At 43.6% G+C, this 22,285-nt stretch overlaps 2 protein-coding genes and 1 long non-coding RNA gene across 11 annotated transcripts; 1 reads left to right on the plus strand and 2 right to left on the minus strand.

Annotated features, from left to right (window-relative positions):
* Nucleotides 1–777: 777 nt before the first annotated feature.
* Nucleotides 778–7,841, plus strand: LOC120723017 (galanin receptor 2a). Its single transcript, XM_040014260.1, has 2 exons — nt 778–1,986; nt 5,015–7,841. Exons 1-2 carry the CDS (start codon nt 1,646–1,648, stop codon nt 5,649–5,651), a joined length of 978 nt encoding a protein of 325 aa, XP_039870194.1. The 5' UTR covers nt 778–1,645; the 3' UTR covers nt 5,652–7,841.
* Nucleotides 7,842–8,584: 743 nt separating this feature from the next.
* exoc7 (exocyst complex component 7) lies at nt 8,585–21,675 on the minus strand. Of its 9 annotated transcripts, none has more exons than XM_040014259.1 (21): nt 21,449–21,675; nt 21,218–21,283; nt 20,694–20,878; nt 20,510–20,615; nt 19,024–19,246; nt 18,612–18,779; nt 15,314–15,406; nt 14,220–14,288; nt 13,858–14,003; nt 13,474–13,626; nt 13,290–13,388; nt 13,146–13,208; nt 12,878–12,944; nt 11,801–11,839; nt 11,572–11,634; nt 11,363–11,483; nt 10,444–10,539; nt 10,293–10,356; nt 9,960–10,001; nt 9,752–9,885; nt 8,585–8,871 (listed from the first exon to the last, which is right to left on the minus strand). In XM_040014259.1, the coding sequence occupies exons 1-21, from the start codon at nt 21,506–21,508 to the stop codon at nt 8,769–8,771; spliced, it is 2,160 nt and encodes a 719-aa protein (XP_039870193.1). In that variant the 5' UTR covers nt 21,509–21,675; the 3' UTR covers nt 8,585–8,768. The 9 variants fall into 9 exon arrangements, with proteins under 9 accessions (XP_039870193.1, XP_039870185.1, XP_039870186.1 ...); XM_040014251.1 differs by lacking the exon at nt 14,220–14,288 and adding an exon at nt 18,277–18,288; XM_040014252.1 differs by lacking the exon at nt 14,220–14,288.
* On the minus strand, nt 15,870–16,972 carry LOC120723019. Its single transcript, XR_005693654.1, has 2 exons — nt 16,170–16,972; nt 15,870–16,090 (listed from the first exon to the last, which is right to left on the minus strand). It is a non-coding gene; the product is annotated as an uncharacterized LOC120723019 (long non-coding RNA).
* Nucleotides 21,676–22,285: the final 610 nt, after the last annotated feature.

Below are 22,285 nucleotides of genomic sequence, written 5' to 3' on the forward strand. Positions count from 1 at the left end.
AAAGCTAAATAGAGCTACTTATTAAAACTGTTCTTACTGCCTTGGTTCGTATTGGCAGCAGAGAAAATGTGACTATTTAGAAAAAAAACAAAATCTCCCTGTGAGGCCAACATATTTAGAAGTAACCACACAGACTCGATCAGTAACACACGAGTACACACAGCAAAATAAAATATACAAATATTCACGAGGCAAACAGGGGAATATAAAAACAACATTATACGCTTCAGAGCAAAGTCTTGAGTTCTCTTCGGCCAACTCGGGCAATCCAGTAATGTTCAGACAGAACACAGCAGCCTCCGGGACCTTAGATACACTTAATCGTGCAGACCAATCAAATCCTTATTTGATTTACAGCTGAGTCAGAGAGGAGGGAGCTGCTAATATGAGCTTTAGGGAAGGAGCGCTTTTATTTTTCATATATAAAATCATGGCAGCACAGGGACAAGCTCTAAGAGGCAAGACCCCAGGCTGTGTACAGATAACCCTGAGACATCACAGCAGGCAGGGCATACATGGAACACCAAGAAGCTGTCATAGTAGAAACATCTGTGCTGAGTATGGCCTGGAAGTCCTGAGGTCAAAATGGGAAACGCCTCCTAGGCTAGGATAATGACCGAGCTAAGATCCTGTGGGACTTCCAGATACAGACAGACGAAGTGGTGGTGGCTAACCGACCGGACATAGTGGTGGTAGACAAGCAGAGGAAGACGGCCGTAGTGATCGATGTAGTGATACCGAATGACAGCAACATCAGGAAAAAGGAACAGGAGAAGCTGGAGAAGTACGAAGGGCTCAGCTGGAGAGGATGTGGAGGGTGAAGGTAACAGTGGTCCCAGTGGTAGTCAGAGCACTACTCGCAGTGGCACCCAGGCTGGGCGAGTGGCTCCATCAGATCCCATGAACAACGTCTGAGATCTCTGTCCAGAAGAGCGCAGTCCAAGGAACATCTAAGATACTGCGCAGGACCCTCAAGCTCCCAGGCCTCTGAGGACCTGATCTTCAAGGATAAACCGTCTGCAGGGGTGAGAGGGGAATTAGAAAAAAAAAAATCTTATATATTTATATATTCAACATTAACGCCACTGCTTTGACAGACAAGCACAAACAGAATACTGAGAAGGGAAATTCAAACAAAACTTCAAACAGAACAAACACGACTGATAGAAATACGTAAACTTCACTGCAGTGTTTCAGAATTCCCACAGGGGGGCGTGCTGGTCGAATGGTAACAACGCGGAGGTTTTACAGGATCAACAGGTGACCGATCATGTACAATATTCCAGCAGAAGCAGTGAAAGTATCTCCGGCTGTTCACTCAGGTGTCAGGAAACCAAATCAGACTTTTGCTCACTGGCTGAATGCGTTTCTTTGTAAAACTCACTGAATTCTCGTGGCCTTCTGTTTCTGTGTCGACCCTGTCACACCTGGACAGGTCCCACCTTTCTTCCTCGGTGGTGTGAAAGTGGCGTATGTGTCACTCGGGGTTTGGTAAATGTTTGGGATGCTGAGAGCCCCTCACCCTGGAGCGGGGTTCTGTGTTGCGTCTGTTTCCTGCTGGAGACGTTTGCGCGCAGACCAGGCGCGCGATCCTCCACGAGCCTCGCCTTTAACGTTGCTGGACGCACGCGTGACAGTGTGAACGATGAATGACTCTGTGTCCAATTTCTCCACTTGGAAAGCGGAGTCTGCGCTCGTTTGCGTGGGATTCGCCGTCATCTTCCTGCTCGGCACGGTGGGGAACTCTCTGGTGCTCGCGGTCCTGTTTCGCAGCGGGCAGATGAACACCAAAACCACCAACCTGTTCATCCTCAACCTGGCCATCGCGGATCTGTGCTTCATCGTGTTCTGCGTGCCCTTCCAGGCCACTATCTACACTCTGGATGAGTGGGTGTTCGGACCTGCAGTCTGCAAAGTGGTGCACTTCATCATCTTCCTCACCATGTACGCGAGCATCTTCACCCTGACAGCCGTGTCCCTGGACAGGTGCGCGATCTCTGCAGTTTATGAGAGTTGCTCTGGCCTGTTAGCCGCTTCTGTAGCGTGTCTACTTTCAGATTACTGAAACAAAACCTAAAACACCTAAAGAACTTAACTATTATTCTTTATGTCTTTTTTATATAAAACCTCAGACAGCTTCAACCCGTCGGGCTAGGTTTCGCATTAAGTCACAATGTCCCGATTTCTAGTGGATTTCGTGCATTTTCTTTATCAATTTAAGATGAAAAATGTCTTTTATATAAATGGAAATAGACAAATTAGGCAACAGGTGATACTTCAGCAATTAATGGAATCTAATCGAGAGCAGCTCAGAGGATTCAGTTCTACTTTTAGATCGTTATTCTCTAAACATTCTCACACAGACATGATTTGTTCTTCCATCTTTGTTGTGTTTGCGTTATTACAGGTTTCAGCCCTGGAGTGTAATGGTTACACTGTTCTGTCTGATATCAGATCAGTTTTAAAAGACGGAACTGATCTGATATCAGATTGAGATGGAGATGAAAAACCATCTTAAATCCTCAAGTCAACAAAAAACAGCACGTCTGCGCATGTTTTAAACTTTCTGATATTAAGACGGTGTTGAGGAAAACTTTCAATAATTGTTTCAAAAACTGTGGGTCACAATATTTTTAATTCTCATGCAGGAAAAAATCAAGGAGGTTCTCATTTCTTCTGAAATTCTCAGAAATCTGGTCAGAAAAGAGCCTAGATGTTCCCAAGGTTACTGCAATCAACTGAAACTGAAGTAAAAAATAAAAATAAAAACTCGACTCTTAAAAAATGTAAACCAACTGAAAAGATTTGACTCTGGATGTCAGCAAGACTGTGAGTCAACATCTTTACAAAGTTCTGTTTTTATTGTAAGGCTTGTACTGGTTTCCTCTGATCTATGCCATCCCTACAATAATAATCAAAAAAGACCAAAACAAACATGAAACTCATAAGAACTCAACTAAAATTAAGCATTTTCAACCAATAGAAATTAAACTGAAACAAACAAATCTGCTCTGGAAACTAAATGTAAAAAAAGTCAAAATGAACTAATAATAATAAATAAAAAAAGAAAAATACAAAACTCTGTGTCCCAAAAAGGAGCCCGCCATGTTTCTAGTGTAGAGTACTTAAGTTTTATGAATTTATTATACTACACAGTGGAAAAGAACTCTGCTAAACAAATTTTATAACAAATCATTTTGATTTTTTAACAAGGCAAAGATGTGTTTATGTCACACCCCTTACAGCAAGTTTTATTAACATTTGTATTACAAATCCGAACATGAGCAGCGACCCGGACTCTTTAATCACTGCAGGAGCCTCAGACTGGACTGGAAACACCAGTGCTGTCAAAAAAAACTATCTTAAAAATCATAAAACAGAAAAAGACAAGTCAGAGGCAACAGGTGTACAAGACGAACCCCGTCAAACCCGCAGGCAGTCATGCTCAGCTTGCATCCTGGTATTTATCCCAACACACCCAGGTCTGGGCCTCAGGGACAGATGCAGTGTGATTGGAGTCATCCTGTTTTTAATGATTTCTCCGAGATACAGCGAGACGGATGGCACAGAAGAGAATGTTAATGGGAACATTTGTTTGTTTAAAGTCTCCAACTGAATGGTCGAGATTACAGAGAGCAGACAGCTCAGGGTACAAGTGGACAGAGGTGAGGCCGACCCTGGGCCAGACTCAGACACAAACATACGAAGCACTGATCTGATACATATGTTACAGTCACAGCTACAGAAGCACGCGAATCTGTAATCTCAGACTCTGAACTACCAACTCAGCTCACAGTAGAGTTGCTTTACGTTTTCTACTTTTATTCTAATGCTTCTTTTCTTCAAATTAGCGGCACGTTTTCTTCATCACTTTGAAATATCTCTCATTTCAAAAATTCAATTCCTGCAAACAGCACTGTGCACGTTTTTAGGCACTAAAATTAAAAGAAAAAAACATTTTTTGTCTCAGAAACATCCATAACCTTTGCACGGCGCTCTATACATCCGCCTACAAAGCACGAAAAGTTTACTTACACTCGTCTTATCATATTAATTTGAGTCTGCACAACATCTGAGGATTACAAATGAAGGGAAATAAAAACTCTGAGCCAAGAAATTGAGTTAGAGTGTGCAGGGAACCAGGGGAGAGCTGATAATGATGACATTTGTCTTCATAAATTTCAGGTAGCACAAACATACAAGCAGCAAGATTTGGTTCATTTCTGTGTTCTGCACTTTGTATGAAGGTAACTGATGGATTAAAAAGTCTTTGTGTCATTATTTTTACAGGCAGCACAGTGTTCCACATGTGGCAGATATGACATAAATTACATCTTCTAGCTTTAATTATCTGGCAAGATCAGAGCCGGGCGAGGTCAAGTTCCAAAAATCAGTGTGCTCAGTGGTCATACTTAGAGTTTCTCTTTTAATAAAGATGTTTCTCAGTGAGTGATGATTATGTAGCTTTGCTAAGTGTTTGACCTGTAGGCCAACCTGGTTAACGTTTGAGGCAACATGTGGTTAACATCTGGCGTAGTTTAGACTCACATCTGGTGCCAGAACCGAAACCCAGCATAGAGCCAGCTGTGGTCACACAGCAAGCTGAAGCATCAAAAAACTGCAGTTCCTATTACGGCCACTTGAGGGTGGCTTGTTTCTGCGAGTATCAAAGTCCCTAAAAACACAATTCAATTCAAACTTTAAAAACCTTTGAACAGCCTCGAGAACTGTTGTTTAAGAGCACTTTAAAAAAGACAAGTCTGGATCCTTGGAAGCAAAATATATTTTTAAAAAACAGTTAAAATTGTATAAAGGCTTTGGCTGTTTTTATGATGTTAATGGTCGATTTTTAATGCCGTTATCAGATATGGCTCTATGATTATCATTGTATAATACAGTCAGGGGTGATCATATATTTATATATGTTGGTTTGCTTTACTGTTTCTGCTCCATCTTTATTTTTTGAGATTTCATACTGTATTTGTAGATCACGTGTCTTCCTCTGCTCCTACAGGTATTTAGCCATTTGCTACCCGCTCCGCTCCCGAGAGATGAGGACGCCAAAGAACGCACTCACCTCCATCGGCATCCTCTGGGCCCTGGCCTTGGTTTTCTCTGGACCGTATCTCAGCTACTTCTCACAGATGGACCTGGCTGGCACTGTTGTGTGCATTCCTACATGGGAGTCCAAACCTCGCATCATAATGGATATGTGCACGTTTGTCTTCGGCTACCTCGTTCCCGTGCTGGTGCTCGGCCTCACCTACGCCCGCACCATCCGATACCTGTGGACCAGCGTGGGCCCCTTGAAGGACATGTCCGAGTCGAGGCGGGCCAAGTGGAAAGTCTCCAAGATGATCATCATAGTCGCTGCTCTCTTCTGCCTTTGCTGGCTTCCCCATCACCTGGTAATCCTCTGCATGTGGTTGGGCCGATTCCCGCTCAACTACACCACCTATGTCCTCCGCATCCTCTCACACTTTGTGGCCTACGCCAACTCCTGTCTCAACCCCATCGTCTACGCCCTCGTGTCAAAGCATTTCCGCAAAGGCTTCAGGAAGGTGTTCAGCTGCTCGCTGAAGAGGAGGGAGGTGAATAAGGTGCATGTTCAGGCAGTGAACATGGTCAGCAGCATCGATGTGTCTAATTAAAGGTAACAGCCTCAGAGGAAGAGCCAGCCATCTACCACATGCTGAGTTCTAAACTAACAACGCTGATCACAGAAGATCAAGGTCTTCACAACAGTCTCCCGACCTCCAGGACATTTTTAGCCATCAAAGGCTGGCAGATGGCAACATTGTCTACAAATTCAGTCGAGGAGTCTGTTACACAAGACTGTTTCGCAATCTTTACCTACATGTAAATTAAAATGTACTAAGTCGGATCAGTTAATTAAAGTCAAAATCAGCACGAGAGAAGACGATCTTCACGAAACTGTCTTAAGGTTGAGATGTCTCAGCTAATTTAAAAATACATAACAGATACTAGCTTTGGATTAAATTGATCCAATAGATGTCTGGGCACCCTCAGTGATGCTTTCTAAGGCCAGCACTTGGTGTGATCGCCTGATTGGATCCTGGATTTGATGACGGGCGTTCCTATGAGTGAATTGATGTAGTCTGTTCAATGTGATGCCAAACCTGACTGACACTGGTGTTCCCCACTGGGACTTTTTTCTGTCCATGCATTGTCCCAGAAATGATCAGTGTACTTGAATGAGTTGTTGTACATAGAGAATATTCATGGTCCCCATTGGATGAATCGGACCTTCCCTCTATCCCAGCCGGCCGGCAGGTGAAACCTTAGATGTGACCTGTAGTTTCTGTCGCTCTGGGCGTGTGAGCTTGAGAACAAAACAGTTACTGTCTTTAGCTTTTATTTCATGCTGTTTATATGCAGTAGTGTAGAAATCTGTGTATGTAAGGTTGTCTACTGACACAGCCCGGCTCAAAAAGGAAAAACCAGACAAGGCAGGGACTTAGAAAATGATCATTTATTACCCAAACACGACTAAATCAAAAGAATGTGTTCATCAGGAGTGTAAAGCACACACAAAGTGTGTAGAAAGTAAGGAAAATCCCAGGAATTGTGCTGTAGATAAGACAGTCCGAGTCAGAGTCGGGACAGAGAGCCTTGGAGAAAGGAGGGAGCTTTGCTTCGCTGGGCTCAGGGAGCTAATTATCCCCCCATTAGCTCCTGCAGAACAAAGCACGGCACAAAAACCAAAACTAAGACAAGCATTTTCTGACTCAGTTTTCAGTGCATTTGTTTTGGTTTTAGTTGTAACAGAGTTTCAGTCGCCGCATTAAAACAACAAAAAGTGTGTTTAATGCACCCGGTCCTGCTCTGCGTGTTTCTGTAACTGCTATCCAGCTACATACATATGTTGATTCTTACTGTATGTCATAAAGGGCAAAATATCATGAATCTACGTCTCACGCGTGGAGTGTTTCTCTCTCAGGACCGTAACAGAAGGGTTCATTTCAGCTGTGTCTAAATGACCTGATGCTTTTATTAATATGTAACTCGGGTGTTTTGTGTGCACATGTACTCAGCATGAGGACGCTGCGCAGGAGGTCACGCAACAAGGCCCAGAGCTGTGCTAAAGACACACAAAGAATATTTTAAAGCGCGAGGCCATGTTAGCATTTCTTATTTAGTGACTTGACTTTAAAAAGCACTTTTTAAAAGTGTGTCAGCCAATTACAACAAAAAAACAGAGGGATGCATAAAAACCAAGACAAAGATAAAACGCTGCTTATTAAATGCTTTTTTGTGGTAATAAACAATAAATAAATAACATTTTTAGATACAGGCAAGCTGTGAATCATGAAGATGTGAAATACAATAAATCGTCATTTTCATGTCACAGCTGACTCACTGAGTCAGACATCTTGTTGAAATCACACTTTTCTTTAATCTCAGGCTGCTCATCAGGTCATTATGAACAGATCGCTCATTAAAATGGCAAAAAATATTTCTGTCAGATGGTTAAAGGTCTGGTGTAAGAGCTTCTTGTTTTAATATATGTATGTAGGCTGTCAGTACGTATACTTTTACTGGTCAGCTGCTGTTTGTTGATTGTATTTAGCTGGCAGTGTACCAACAGAGAGCTGATCTGTTACTGTGAAGTGAGGCGTTCCCGGTGTTTTATATGCAGAAGTGTTGCTGTGACGTAGAGATCATGGTCAGAGCTGTTAAAATAACACCACTGAGCTGCATCTGAACATGTTGTTTTTGGTGTCTGTGAAAAGAGACACCTGTAAATGACTTTGTTGGTTTAAAGCACTTATTTCTGTCCATTCTGCTACTGTTGTTCAATAAAGCTCCGTGAAATCATTTTGAGAAAGGAAGAAGCTTCCTCTCGTCTTCACAGCCGGCACTTAAAATATAAAAACCACCTCGTGGTCCTCCTCGAGCCCGTTCATTTCTTTCTAACTGAGAAAGTAAAGAATTTAAGAGCGTGTGGGCAGATGCGTTTGCTGATCTGAAGCTGGACTCGAGTCAAAATGACATCAGCTGCGCTCATTTTAAAATGTGCTATAAAAATAGACTTGATTCGATTTGTGACATGGGACAGGAAAACAGCACAAGTCAAGGTCAAGGATAAACTTTTTATCACCAAGGAAACCAGACCTGAAGATGCTGAGGTCTGGTTGCTGTGGCGATGAGAACTGTCCTCTTTACCCTGAAGAGGAATGATGGTAACACACACACAGACACACACAGCTTGATTGTTAGTGTTAAAGACTCCAGGATAAGAAAAGAATCTGAGCTGTTATAACTTTGGCTGATGCTCGTTCTGAAGGTGCCGTCAGGCTGATAAATGTTCGTCTACGCTCAGCACGTGAGAGCACAGCTGTTAGCTGCCCGCTGGAGGAAGAACCGAAAACAAGGAGCTAAAAGATGCTAACATGTTCCAAGAAGCTCTTTAGTCTTTAGTTCATTCTGTGTCTGAAATCAGCTGTGTCACCTCCTCAGCCATTAACCCAGCTTTCTTCTGATTGGCTGCCTGTCACAAACAGAAGGTGGGTGAGGTTTCTATAAGTGTGAATGTCTGCATCACAACAAACCAGCACGCAGGTTCGGTCAGAGTTCCCTTTTTATTTGTCTGAAATGTTGAGCTGCAGTGGCTAAATTACATAAATACGTAAGTTCACGTCTTTGTACAAAACATTGTTTAGACACTACAAGGCTGAGAGCAGCGCGGGCGGGGGGGTTCAGGCGTAGCAGCCCGTGTTTCTTTGGGGTGGGGAAGAGGAGACTCCTCAGGCGGATGTGTCAAACAGCTTTTCGATCATCTCCTCCACCTCCTCCGGTCGATACTTGTGATACTTCTCGGGGTTCTTGGTGAAGGAAATGTTGGCACATCTGGAAGAAACGTGAACAATGAAATATGAGTGTGAAAGAAATCCGAGCAGATCATTTCAGCCTTATGGATTAATTCTTATTAGGTCACATTTTCCTAATTCAAGACAAGCGCTACATTTAAGTCACTCCGTTAAAATAAATCGGTGCCTAACAGCAGACCTCTCAGAATCAGCTGATTGTTTCTGACAGTAAACGGGTCTTAATCAGATTCTCGTGCTACAGTGTTGTTTAGCTGTTTGTTGTTAGGTGGTTGCCAGGCAACATAATGATGTCATAACATCACTATGTTTCGCAATGAAATTTTTGTGGTTATAAATTAAAAGAGAAGGTGGTTTTATGAGGCGTCACATGCATGCATGCTGGTAACATGTGAGGTGACATCTCGAACCTTCAGGGAACTTTCAGGATCCTTTGATGCACCAGTTTTGGCAGCTTCACCCCCCGATCATGCAGGAGGTTTGCAAAAAGAGATTTTTGAGGAAAATCACGCAGGGTGTCGGGATCAACAGAACATCTGAGCATGAGCAGCAGATGAGGGCACTAAATTTCTAAAGTTTAGTAATGTGACTAAAAGGGGGCACGCCATCTTAAGCTATGTAAAAAAAGAGCAACGGGCTAAGAGAGCATTCACTGATCCCGAGATGCTCTGTGATTATTTTCTCCATTTCACAGAAGGAATCACAGCTTAAAGGTGAGATTAGTATTGAAAAAAACAAAAAGAGCCTCCATATTCTTGTTGACCACCCATTAGCTAAAAACCTGTCCCACGCAGAAATCTGAATAATGTTCTTATCAACATCTGCCTCCAGAACATTTGACGAAACGATGTTTTAGGTCAAATCCTCGACTCCAGACTTGTTTGTGTGAGAGCGTCTCTGACCTCTGCAGGAAGGCTCTGTAGGCATCAGACACCACCTTCTTCTGATTGTGCCGGATGAGGTCTCTCTGCTCTTTGTCCGGGATGGCCCAACCCTTCTGGATCTTACACAGCTCCTCCAAACCGTCATTGAAGCCCTGACAAAGAGAGACTGACGTCAGTTTCTTACTCAGTAACAGCTGCGTTTTACTTCATTTGATTACAGCCTCACCTTGAATTTGTCTTTAACCACTTGTCGCTCTTTATCTTTCAGCTGGAGGAAGACAAAACACACATGTGTATGAGCCAGAAGCTCCAGTTGCACAAAACAGACGAGAGGCAGCACCAAGGCTTAGTATGAGTTTATAAGATAATAAGCCTTATATTGACCGGTGAATCATGCAAAGCTACTCTCATAAAGTCCAAGAATAAAAATAAGGATGAGCAGAACGGGTCTCCATAACAACCATTAGATACTGGATATATTTGATCAAACGCACTGAGCGCTGCGTTCGTTACTAACATCTCTGCTAAGTGTTACACCTCCCACAGGAGAAATGCTGACCTTGGTGCCGGGCTGTACGACGGGCATGTTCCTTTCTGTCAGGTGCTCGGTGACTTTCAGCCAGCTGAGGCGGAAACAAAAAAAGCACGGGCGTGAAGACAAAGACACAAATCGTGTTCGAGTTTGACGCGCGAAGCTTTTATTCGCTCACCTGCGCTGGTATGTTTCGATCTGCTGAGTCATGAGCTCTTTGTAGGACGTCTCCGCTCGCTTCTGAGTCACCGTCACCAGCTGGATCAGCTCAGACCTGAGGACGCAGGAAAGCATTTATCCCGAACTAACTTGCAGCTCATCTTAGACCGCCCCGTGTTCACGTGTATGTTCCACTCCCTTCGTTGTCATTATGACCACAAACCGTTTCGTGACAGTCGGCGCCTTGGCAACCAAAAAACTGAGCTTTAAGAAAAGTAGGAACAATTGAATTTGACCTCAAACCCTGATCTTAACTAATTTACTAGTAGCTTGTTTCCTCCATAGTCTGCAGTTGTTTTTATGCTTGAACGAGTCACAGGTCAGTGTGAAGGAGTGTCCTCTGAAAAAGGTTCAGAAACTGGACTGAAAGCCTTTCTGAAGTCCTTCTCTTTGGGAACAACACGTTTTATATAATTTGATTTATTTATTTAAATGAGGGTTGCTCAAGACTTTAGTTTCTGTTGAATATTTTCAGGAGGTGATGACGTGGCTGACGTGTAGGTTTCTCAGCAGGAGCTACTAAGATGACTGACAGACGGATTTTGGCACAGCCTGCAGGTGTAAATGGTAAACGGACAGGTACTGTTAAAGTGCTTTGGATTCAGGATGCATCAGCTTCTGTACAAGAGAAGGCAGGGATCGGTCCACCCAGCTTCTGACTGGTTGATGACCCACGGCCACCCCAAGTCCGGGCAGCTGACCAACGCAGGCATGCTCTCCTGGTCATGAGCGTTATATGATGCACGTAAAACCAGACTCAGACGTTATTACTAGCTTTAGTGATCCTGCGACCAAAGTCAGGCCACTTTGAGACTGAAGCTGGCGTTTGCTCTCTGCACAGACTGGGCGGTTATTTTGACACAGGAAACGATGCTTACTTTTCCAGCGACTTGAGGATGTAGTTGTAGTTGTTGTGCAGGAAGATGGCGCTCAGAGCCGAATCCTCGTACACTTTGGATTTACTGAGCAGGTTTAGCTGCAAGTTCCCCAAAACCTTACCTGCGAGAACAAAAGAACACAAAATGATGACTTACAGACTAAAACGAGGACTTCTAACACAGAGGCAGTGCACAGCATCTCTGCTTACATATGTAACTACTGAGGAGCCTTTTGTTGAAGTCGGAGGTGTAGCTGGTGGCCGAACTCGTCTCTGTAAGAAATACAGAAGATTTTAGCAGCAGAAGCTACAGATGCACTTTTGAAAGAGTGCATGCATGTGGCCGCTAATTTCTTATCTCAAACCCCCCCCAAAACAAACTGAAAACATTCAAAGCTGACCTCATGAGGGGCCTACACAGTCTCTCTTTGATGCTTACCTCGGGGGTCTAAAGGTATATTGTAAGTGTCCCCCAGTACTAAAAGGGCCGAGGCAAGGCAGAGGACAAGAGAAAGAGAAAGAGGCACAAGTGCAAAAAGGTTAGAAGAGAATAGTTAGTGCAGAGTAAGCAAACAGTCATCAGCCAGGCAGCGAGGGGTCGAGGGCTCGAAAAGAGCCGGATGCGGAAAAGGAGGCGAAGCGAAGCTGCGATAATCAAAGCACAGGAGGGAGCCACAAACACTCGCCTATAAAACCTGAACACATGCTGGATGTGTAGAGGCTCCGTGTGAAAGGAGAGAGATGCAATTAGAAGGGCAAGGAAAAAGGAAGAGGGCTGAAGGTGAAAACAGCCTCAGATGAAGGAGCAGTGAAGGGACAACCTGGGAGCCCGACAGTGTGGAAATTGAGTTGCTTTTATATATCTGAAGTCTGGTCGCCTCATAAATGAGAGTCAGTTTAAAACGAACCTACGGATGTGGATTCATAAGCAACACTTTGCAGTCTGGAGAATCTGGACAACCAGACTGTTGAAAAAAAGCTGTAAATAAAAGACGGCTGCAGCCACTGTAATGTCAGCCACTGGTGTGAAAAGCCCTGCTTCTGAAGCATTGAGCTGAGTATATTCACCATTACAAGTTTAGTTTTCTGAAACCAAACGTCAGGGTGTGAAATGATGTGCTTCGGTATCAGCATGTCAGCCATAACTCCTCAAACTCTTATCCCCTTGGAGAGCTTTTCCGAACTGAGGATTTCTGTCACATTTCAGACGCTTAAGGAACCAAATCACTGGGTTGCATCCAAGGTTATTGATGGTGGTCCCTGAATACGCAGAAACTATTTTAATGGTTGTCAAACTACGTCTTAATAGATTAATACTGAAGATACTCATCATTAAGGGCACCGGGGAGGTCATCAAATCTCGTTTTTATGGGTGAAAGAGTTAAAGTAATTACATTTGTGGTTTTATATGAAAGATAAAAGAAAAAAAAAAAGCGTGTAACACCATCACAGCCTGGCGAGGCAGCAGGACAGCTATGCTAACGAGAGGCTAATGCCTGCGTTGTAGTGGCTGCACCTTGTGAGGCCAGCATGGCTCCAGCTGTCTCGTGGAAGTCCAGCAGCTGCTGCAGGAACAGGATGGCCTGCAGAGGAGAGGACAGAGGAGGTGAGCTCGGCTCGGATTAATCATTAGATGGAGACGCTCCGCTCTTAGCTATCAGCCGTCCCCACGGAGACGGACGAACAGCAGAGTCCTCGCAGGAAGGTGTTGACTCTGAAGTGTAGAAAGAGCAAATAAATGAGTGGTGTTATTTAACCCGGGAGGTAACGGAGCATCAGCTTACATTGCTGGTCAGTTCATGGACCGTCCCGTCCTTGGGCATGTTGTACTCCTTATCAGGATCATTCTGCAGTCACAGGAGAAAGAAGTCATGAATTATGAGTTACTGAGCAGTGAGTGGTGACACACAGAAATGAGAGCTCCGTGCCTTGATGCTGTCTGCAAACTCCTCCAGAGCTTTGGCTCCGATCGTCTCCATGGAGGTGATGAGGGTGGGCAGCTTGTTCTTGGTGCTCGCCGCCGTGCCCTGCAGACAGCACAACACATCATTACAGTAATTCATTTCTCTCATACGCAGACGTTTTGGGAGTTTTTTGGGGTGCAGCTCGGACCTGCAGCGTGGTATCAAACTCAGACTTGTTCATCTTCAGGTGTCTGAGGATGGGGAAGATGGTGAGGACAGCTGAGTAGTCGTGTCGCATTATGGCCCGGCGAGCTGCAGCCACAATGTTTTCTCCCTCCAGCATCAGGTTGTCCAGCGCCTCCTGTGGAGGAGCATGAACTGTTATCATATATTATAAGTATATATCTGACCAAAAAACCAAATATTCAATATACAACACAGAAAAGAGATTTCCAGGATCCTGAAGCTGTTATTAAACCAATTTATTAAAAGTCTTTGAACCTGTGTAAGCTAATGTCAGGCTCAGATCCAACATTAAACCCTAATCAAACCTTCAAATGCTCTAAAAATGTCACAAACAAAACTCCCGGACCTGAATGAGGGAGTCGAAGGTCTTCTTCTGGTGGTGCTCGGGGATGATCTCCGCCAGAAGCAGATACTCGCTCTGAGCCAGCTTGACGAAGGCACTGATGCAGTGGATGTAAGAGTCGATCTCGATATCCAGGACATCATCCTTTCCTGGGTGGAAAAGCTCAGTCAGCCAGCAAATCAAACCATCCAACATCAGACGTGGAGTCTGAAGCTGAAAGTAAACCTATGTGTTCTGACTGCAACTGGATTTAAAGAAAATACAAAGTGCTAAAGCTGCAGTGGGTGTGCTTTTATCTACAGGAAAGCCCGCCTCTTTAGATCATCTGTGTTCCTTCTTTTTCCCCACATGGTGCCCTCACTCACCTGTGGCGGCCCCGTGCTTCTCGGTCAGGGCGTCAGAGAGGTGTTTGACCCGCAGGTCGTGATCGTAACCTGGTGGGTGGGGCGGGACAGCAAGGAGACAGGCCAAGTCAAACCACCGGGGGTCGTGACTAGGCCAGAGGGTGAGAGTGTGGGGGGAGACAAACCTGTACCTGGAGCAGCTGTACCGACCACCAGCAAGCACCAGCCGGGGAGGGGGCGGGGGAAAGAAGCAGGGGACGCCCACAAGTTTGGGGGGAGGGGGCAAAAGACCCAGAGGGGTTTGTTTTCTGCATCGACTGATGTCTGAATCAGTCAGTGTGTTAAAACTACGAGACAGAAATCAGCTTGCACAGAAATCACAACAGCTTTCGACTGATCGCAGGTTTTCAAAGTAAAACCATCCTGACACGCTTCCACACGGGTGAGACGCTCCCACGCTTTAATTACTTAATAAGGTTAATGTATAATCTTATTATACGATCTATGGCAAATTATTATCAGCCTAGCAGATTTTATCTGGATATTATTGATGTATTTTCTAATTATAAAACTGTTTGTGCAGAAATAAACAAAAATTTCGTCATCAAATATTTTTAATGTGCAAACGCGGAAATCATTTGCAGTTTAAAAAAAAAAAAAAAAAAAAACAACAACAAAAAAAAACAGGTAGTTTGGAAATACTTTAAGGTAATCTTTGCACCACCTTGTGGTACAGAGTGGTATTGCATGGGCGCACAGTCTGTCTGTAGTTAAACATCAGTTGACATTTCTACCATAATACATCCGTGTTTCAGGATTAAAATCATAGCGGTGATTCTTTGCATTCAGCTTCCAAACAACAGTTTGAAACCTTGAAGCCAAGTTTCACCTTTAACAGTGAAGAAGTTTATCAGGATGGATGCGCTTGTTCTTAACGTTTGGTTGCATGTCGAAATTAATGAGCTGTAGTATCAGCTGTCTTTATTCCAGACCGATTAGAGATGATTTATGACTCATCAAACATGCGCAGCGACTAGCTGTTGTGACTGAGGGGACGTTCTGTGTGCCTGAAACAACAGTACACTGTCAGCATAGAGAAGACCGAGGTGCTTTACCTTCCAAAGGAGTGAGGTTAGAACCCCCCTTTTTCCCATCCAGCCCATGCTGTGAGTACTGTTTCAGAAGGTTCTGAGCCTTGCGAATGGTCCCTGGTCCCAGAAACACAGAGACAGAGTCCAGAGGAGGGTAGCGAGGTCCAGACAGCCCAGAAACAGAAACAGGAAGAAGAAGAAGGAGAAGGAAGAGAAGGGAGAGCTAGAAAGTGAGTGATGAAACACAGACACCACATCCCTCCACCACCGAGGCAGCCAGCAGAGGTTTGTACGTGGGGGAGGAGGGGGAGGCACAGCCTAACACCACGAGAGACAAACTACAGCACTACAGGACACGTGTGCTGAAACACACACTGCCGGGGTGATGTCAGAGAATAAACAGGTTAGATCAGTTATAAACAGCCATCACAATTAATACAATTAACAGTCATATCTATCATTACGATTATTATTACTATTACGAATAATAAACAGTCTGTCACATGGTTTAGAGATGCAAAAATCTGCAGATTATTCATATTTACAGCATTTAAACACAAACTGTTGGCCTGTTAGTGAGTTAGTAAGCAAGCAGCACAATTAAAGGTGCATTCAGCTTTTTTTTTTTTTTACATAATTTTTTCTCTGCATGAAAGGTTATTAGTCACGTATTTGTCAAACTCACACAGTTGCAAAGGTTAGCGTGTTAGCAAACACTTTAGATGTGCAGCAATCGCAGAGCAACACTGTCGTCATGTTAGAGTCCAATAAGGCTGTTTGTAGTGGAAGTCGTACCAAAAACTCTGATTTGCTCTGCATGTGCAAAAAAACCGCTTCTTCCTTTCCTTACCTTTCACAGTTAAAGCCCTGAAAACGAAACTTCTGGACTCTTAGAGCAGGAGAGACATCTCCTGTTAAAGAGCAACTGAATAAAAACAGAAGCAAAAAGTCGAATCTGGGATTTAAAGAAAATCCTGCTTTTGGTTTGACTACTTGTGCAACAGAACAGTTTATTTTCCTGCTTTCTTATTAAATTATTACTTAGTTATATATATTTTTTCACTGTTTCTCCAGTTATTGAAAATATTAAAGAAACGAAATAAAATAATCAATTTTTCTTGTCAAGTACGCACATGAGCATCGTCTTTGAAGCTGAATCCAAAAGCTGTCAAAGACATTGCATTAGTTACATAGCGTAACAGTCAAAACCTTAAGTCTTCATTAAATTACGAGAGTTTCAATAATCTTATAATCATCATTTAATCCTCACTTTCATTGTTCTTTTTTGTTACAAATCAAACACATCCTCTCAAACGCACCCAAGATGACTAAAACTGACACTTTTGTGCTTTGGTTTCTTAAAAAGTTCAGTTTCAGTAATATTTGTATCTTGTTAAGTCATCAAGATTAAAGTTATTGTCTAAAACAAACACCTTAATCACGCAGCCCTCATACAGACGCTAGAGAAAACTGTTAAACCAGAACAGTGACAGGAAGTGTGCGTATTTTTGCACATGCGTCAGATCAGTCAGAGGGTTCACCTGTTTCACCTTTGACCTCAGCTCTTTAACCAGGTGTGTGCAGGTAAAGCAGGCGATCAGCTGGTGACAAACTCCTTGAATCAACACTAACACTAACAGCACAGTTATATTATAAACCTGTCACACACACACACGCACACACACGCACACACACACACACACACACACACACACACACACACACACACACACACACACACACTGCAGCCTTTAGTTTCATGGCAGCAGTGAGCGTAAGTAGAACAGATTAAAACTCCATCATCACACTAGAAACACAAAGACAGGTAAACTTTAGGAATGTCCAGTTAGTTATTATCATAAACGCTGTGAATCCATTTCTGCTGCTCTGAAAGTCCAAATCAAAGTGACACCAGGTTCCCTGGAGAGGCCTCAATGACACAACCGCCTAAAAGGGCTGAGCAAGTGGTGACTGCAGACTGCTGCTCTCTCCTCCCCCCTCCTGACTCTAGTCTCTTGTCACTGTTGGTGACATGAGTCGGTACCTACAGCCCATTCAGGTTCATCCAGCTCCTCCAGGAGGTCTCAGGAGTTACCAGGAGACAGGCTGAGAGCTGGACAGGCCCGTAGGAGGGCATCAGTCCTGCGACAGGACTGGTATCTGACGTGAACGAGCCTGGAAACATCACAGCGTCTGCCACCTGTGCTCAGCATGAACCTGCTTTCATGTGAGAGGAGAACAGGGCATCAGTAACAGACCTGTCAGTTCTGCTGCTCTCTGGCTGTGATCACAAGCCCCGTTAAAGGACGTCAGGATCTCACACAGTCTGTTCTGAAAGTTTGTGCAGAAACATGTACACGAGGAGGCCGCTGAAGGTCACTTTGTAGCGCTCTGCCAGCTCTTCCTCTTCCTCCCTAATTTATGCTTTAATTCTGTTGGGTCGCCTGAGGGTTAAAGTGAGTGAGTGCCTGTTATTAGTACAGCAGTTTCTCTGTATGCATGCATGTACAGGTGTATTTGTTAACTCTTAGACTCTGATAATGAAGACTTTGTTTCTCCATCACACAACAATACGTTTGTTTGTTTGTTTTAATCAACTAAATTTCAGGAAAATAGACTACGGCTAATCCTTACACATAATCTTATAGAGCCAGGCTCAATCATAAATGATAATTTTTATTCTATGCAATTACAAATTATTCATTTCTAGTAAAATTGTAAAGAAATTTCATCAAGTTTTGTTTATCAGCGGTTTGGTGGCAACCTCCACCTTACTCATCTCATCACCGAAACGCTCTGCCGTGAAACTAGAGGTTAAAATCTCCACTGGATCACCTACTACACCATTCAACAGCACAAATAAACCTCTGCTGTCTCAGCTGCTAACAAAACGACACAAACCATCACGCTGTCTCTGATTTGCCGTGAAATGTGGCATCTGACGTACACAAGCAAGCACGAGGCACACGCTAGAGCTTTGTGTTTACCTGGGATGTAGACTGTCATCACAACACAGGGATTATGAAAGAGGAGAGGATGAAGGATTAGTTAGACCAGGGTGTAATATCACAGAGAAACACAGTGTGTGGTAGAAGTGCGCTACAGCTCGTGAACTGAGTGATTACAGAGAGATTGTGGAGGACAACCTGAGACAGAAACAGACTGTGGATGTAGTGAAGAGTGTATAATATCCGTCACTATGCAGGATCATGCGTGTTTGTTAGGTTGATCTATGGAAGACGGATTGGACAGCGAGTTGGGATTACAGACTGGAGTGGCGTGATTGTGGATTCGGTCTGAATGAGGCGCATCTGTTGCTGACCTGGTCTCTTCGGGGCCTTTTTAGTTGGCGTGTCCTTGCGCTTGGTCTGGACGGCAGGCGAGTAGAGGACACCGGAGGAGGCGCTGTTCTTGCGGAAATGCTCTTTGAGGCCTTTGATGGAGCGATCGAGCTGGTTGGAGCGGATCTGGAAGTAGACGTTCATGAAGTCTGCAGGAAGAGGAGAGCAAAATTAGACACAATCTTTCCAGTTTCTCTACACCGCCTGCACATTTCAAAGCCAATTTAATGATTTACATCACCCCAGCTCTGGTGGTAAGATGATTTATAGATTGTAAGGTAGAGGACCTCCAATATTAGACAGAAAAGCCCAACAATCAGATGATTTTTGCAATTGTGGTAAAGAACTTCCTTTAAACAGGAAGCGACCTCCAACAAACAAACACAGCTGTACCCTGATTACGTCCGTATTCCACCAGCCAGCCGGCGATGCAGATGATGTCCTGGAGCACGGCCTCGGGCAGGTGTTCCAGCATCACATCCTCCTGGACCTCCAGCTCCTCATCCACGCTGATGGCGTCCAGGATGAGGATGGGGGGAACAGGTTTGCTGTAGCGGGTCAGGAGGCTGCGGAATTCGCCCTCCAGCAGCTCCTTCCCCTTTTCAAAGCGTGCTTTCTGCAGAAGAAGATACGGTCATGGAATTAGTGACTCCAACTCGGAACGGCACGGAGACTGAAGCAGACGTCTGCAGTGAGGAAGAAGTGCGTGAAATGTACACATAAATGAATGTAGGAATAACAGCATGATTCATTCAGAGAGCTACGCGGTGTATAGTGTTGTTCAGTCGCTAAATACGTGGAACTAATGGCTCAGATAGCTTTTCCTCTTTCAGACACAAGTGGCTAAAAGGAATATTTTCACTGTAGTACTGTGAGAACCACGACACATTTGGATGCAAACAGGAAATGGTCGAGAATACTGTGCAGAAATCTGAACTCTCAGAAAAAGCTGCGATCGGATCATTTTATGTATTTTGCTAGAAATACACACAAGGGCACAGAATCTGTCGGGATTGAAATGTTATGACAGCAGATCGACCTCGTTAGATCTCCAAAAACAGAAAGTCAATCACATCACAGGCATAAATGTGACAGTTATTTGGGGCTTTTAATTATTTCCAGGTTGGTCCATCTCTTTCCAAGAAGTCCATATAGCCTTAAATATATAAATACAGTCACTTTAAGCTTTTACTAAGCAGTGATGAAGGTCCAATAATGTCTTTTAAATTGACAAGGCCAAAACCTATTAGTTTCTCATGATTAACTACGACTGGTAGTTTCTCTTTGCCAGTATATAAAAAGATGTGTTTCACAGAAACCACCAAGGTTCAAGCCTGGCATGAACCGGGGTCAGCTGGACACCACATCACTGTCCAGCGAGAAGCGAGTTTTACATCACTGTGGACTGAGAGGGTGTCAACCAATGAAGAAGCCCATTTCAACACACCTTGACTGAAATTTGCATCTGCCCGCATGGACGAGCCAAATGCCTTAGAAGGTAGAAAAGTCTGACGCTCTTTGGCCACAATGACAAGAGGTGTGCCTGGAGGACTAAAGGTGACACTTTCTAACCTATTAACACTGTACTGGCTATCAAGCATGGTGGTGTAGCATCATGCTATGGGGCTGTTTTGTTCCCAGTGGTGCTCACATTTGGATGGAATAATGAAAAAAGAGAACTACTTCCAAATTATTACTTCACCTCATATCAATAACTAAACTGTTAAAACTTGGACTTCGTGTTCAGACTGGAAAACACATCAACACTGGTTTTGGAATGGAATAAAAAAAATAAAAAAAAACTTTCCATGACATCCATGATGAGTGGATTGTAAACGTTTTTACCACAACTGTAATTTCAGAGAGGCAGATACTTTACCACTGTGTTGAGCTCAGGGCTGTCTGGGTTGTTGTCTTGAAAGTATTCGACAGCTTTCTGAATTCGTGCAATGCAAGCAAGATACTCGTCCAGTCTGCCCGTAGGTCTGAGACAGAAAAATGAAAATTAGTATACATACAGTTTGTGTAACCACAAAACATTTGCATACGAAGGTCATCCCCACCCCTCTCTGATGATCCTGTCCGTGTCTTTGGCCACATGGTAGTAGCTGATGACGTGATCCATGCAAGACAGAGTTTTGTCCACGTTCTCCTGCAGCCGTTGCAGGTTTTCCGTCTGCTTGTGAACCGGGATGATGGAGTTCTCCAGCTGCATCAGGCGGCTCTCGAACGAAGACAGGATGGAGACCTTTTGGGAAAGAAATACAGGTCAAAAACCAGTTGGGCTATAAAAGCAGCTTAAATATAGCACCTTAAATAATGAGTCACATAAGAGATTCAGCTGAAGTGGGGTGAAAGCTGAAAAATGACATCACAGGCTGCTTTCATCATCTCACTCACGCTTCATGTTCATAATAGAAATGATAGAAACTATAAGTAAATATTTCAATCCAAGTACAAGAATAAGAGGCTTTATTTTTAATTATGGGTTAAAGTACTATCGAATGGAGATCAGCCCACCGCCTTTAATTATGAGAATTATGAGTGTCAGCCTGAGCTGTCCCTGGGTGTGTTTGGACCGTCCTACCATGTTTTTGGTCAGCTGATCGCTCTTTTCCAGGTTCTCCCGGATGAACGACAGCGTCTCCTGCTCCTGTAACAGCAGAAAGAAAACCAACCGCTCACTCATTTCACTCTGAAGACATTAAAGACACTCTTTCGGTCAATAAGCATCATTTTAAACGCGGGTGTTGAGCTACACTGGTGGGTTGTAGCTCGAAGGGAAGCTTCCTTCCTCTCAAGCCACCAGCTGTCTGACCTGCTTCAGTTTCTCCTCGATCTCCCGCTTCCTGGCGGACGCATCCTCCGTAGGAATCATCCTGGAGGAAATTTAAAGCAAAGGAGTCTCTTCGGCGGCTAAAACGTGACTAAGTTACCGATTTAGATAATAAAAACAACAACAACGACACCCCTGAGCCGCTGTCATGGATAGCTAAAAGCGATACGGTTAAGCTAGTTTGGTTAGCCGTAACAGGGCAAGGGTTTCCGGTTAGGATTTCAAAATAAAATAGCCATCGGCACTAAACTGAAAAGTGAAAAAAATGCTCATCGATTTTTTTTCCTCCAATCAGTTTGTACTGAATCAAGATTACGTATTTTTATTTAATATCTTATTCTAACTGCAAATGAAAGTAAAGACACAATTCTTCTTCAGTTGTCTTTTATTATGGAGCACAGTAATTTTTCTCTGTATAGTCTTTAACTAAAATTGTGAAACCTGTGTCGCACACACCTAAAAACCTTTAGAAATGAATGCATTTACTGTTTGTATGACAATAAAATGAACAGAGTAAAGCAGTATGGGGTGCACATCCCACAAAAGTGTTAATTTTATTTTTAAATGTTTAAAAATTTTATATCCTTTAATATAAGATTTTTGCCCCCACATTTATCACAATTAGTAGCCCTTTTTGCTAGACAATGTGTCACCTTTATTATGGAGGTCAAATACACCAACTTCCGGTAAGGGGTGTCTATCCCGGACATGTTTTTTAAAAACTTTATTTACAAAAGACAAACACAGGTAATTATCTATGAATGTAAATCAGAAGATTTCTGAGTTTAAAGAAAACTTTTCAACACTGATATTTTGTTA

This window comes from Simochromis diagramma, unplaced genomic scaffold, assembly GCF_900408965.1.
Source record: "Simochromis diagramma unplaced genomic scaffold, fSimDia1.1 OVJJ01000669.1, whole genome shotgun sequence".
Classification (NCBI taxonomy): domain Eukaryota; kingdom Metazoa; phylum Chordata; class Actinopteri; order Cichliformes; family Cichlidae; genus Simochromis; species Simochromis diagramma.

What these genes read in the sequence shown, in the direction of transcription:
- exoc7 (XM_040014259.1), bottom strand. Translation starts at nt 21,508, where the DNA reads ATGATTCCTACGGAGGATGCGTCCGCCAGGAAGCGGGAGATCGAGGAG. An exon ending in TCCATGAACTGACCAGCAAT is followed by an intron (nt 12,945 to 13,145) that starts GTAAGCTGATGC and finishes TCTCCTCTGCAG; the next exon opens with GCCATCCTGTTCCTGCAGCA. An exon ending in ATCGAAACATACCAGCGCAG is followed by an intron (nt 10,357 to 10,443) that starts GTGAGCGAATAA and finishes TTTCCGCCTCAG; the next exon opens with CTGGCTGAAAGTCACCGAGC.
- LOC120723017 (XM_040014260.1), top strand. Translation starts at nt 1,646, where the DNA reads ATGAATGACTCTGTGTCCAATTTCTCCACTTGGAAAGCGGAGTCTGCG. An exon ending in ACAGCCGTGTCCCTGGACAG is followed by an intron (nt 1,987 to 5,014) that starts GTGCGCGATCTC and finishes CTGCTCCTACAG; the next exon opens with GTATTTAGCCATTTGCTACC.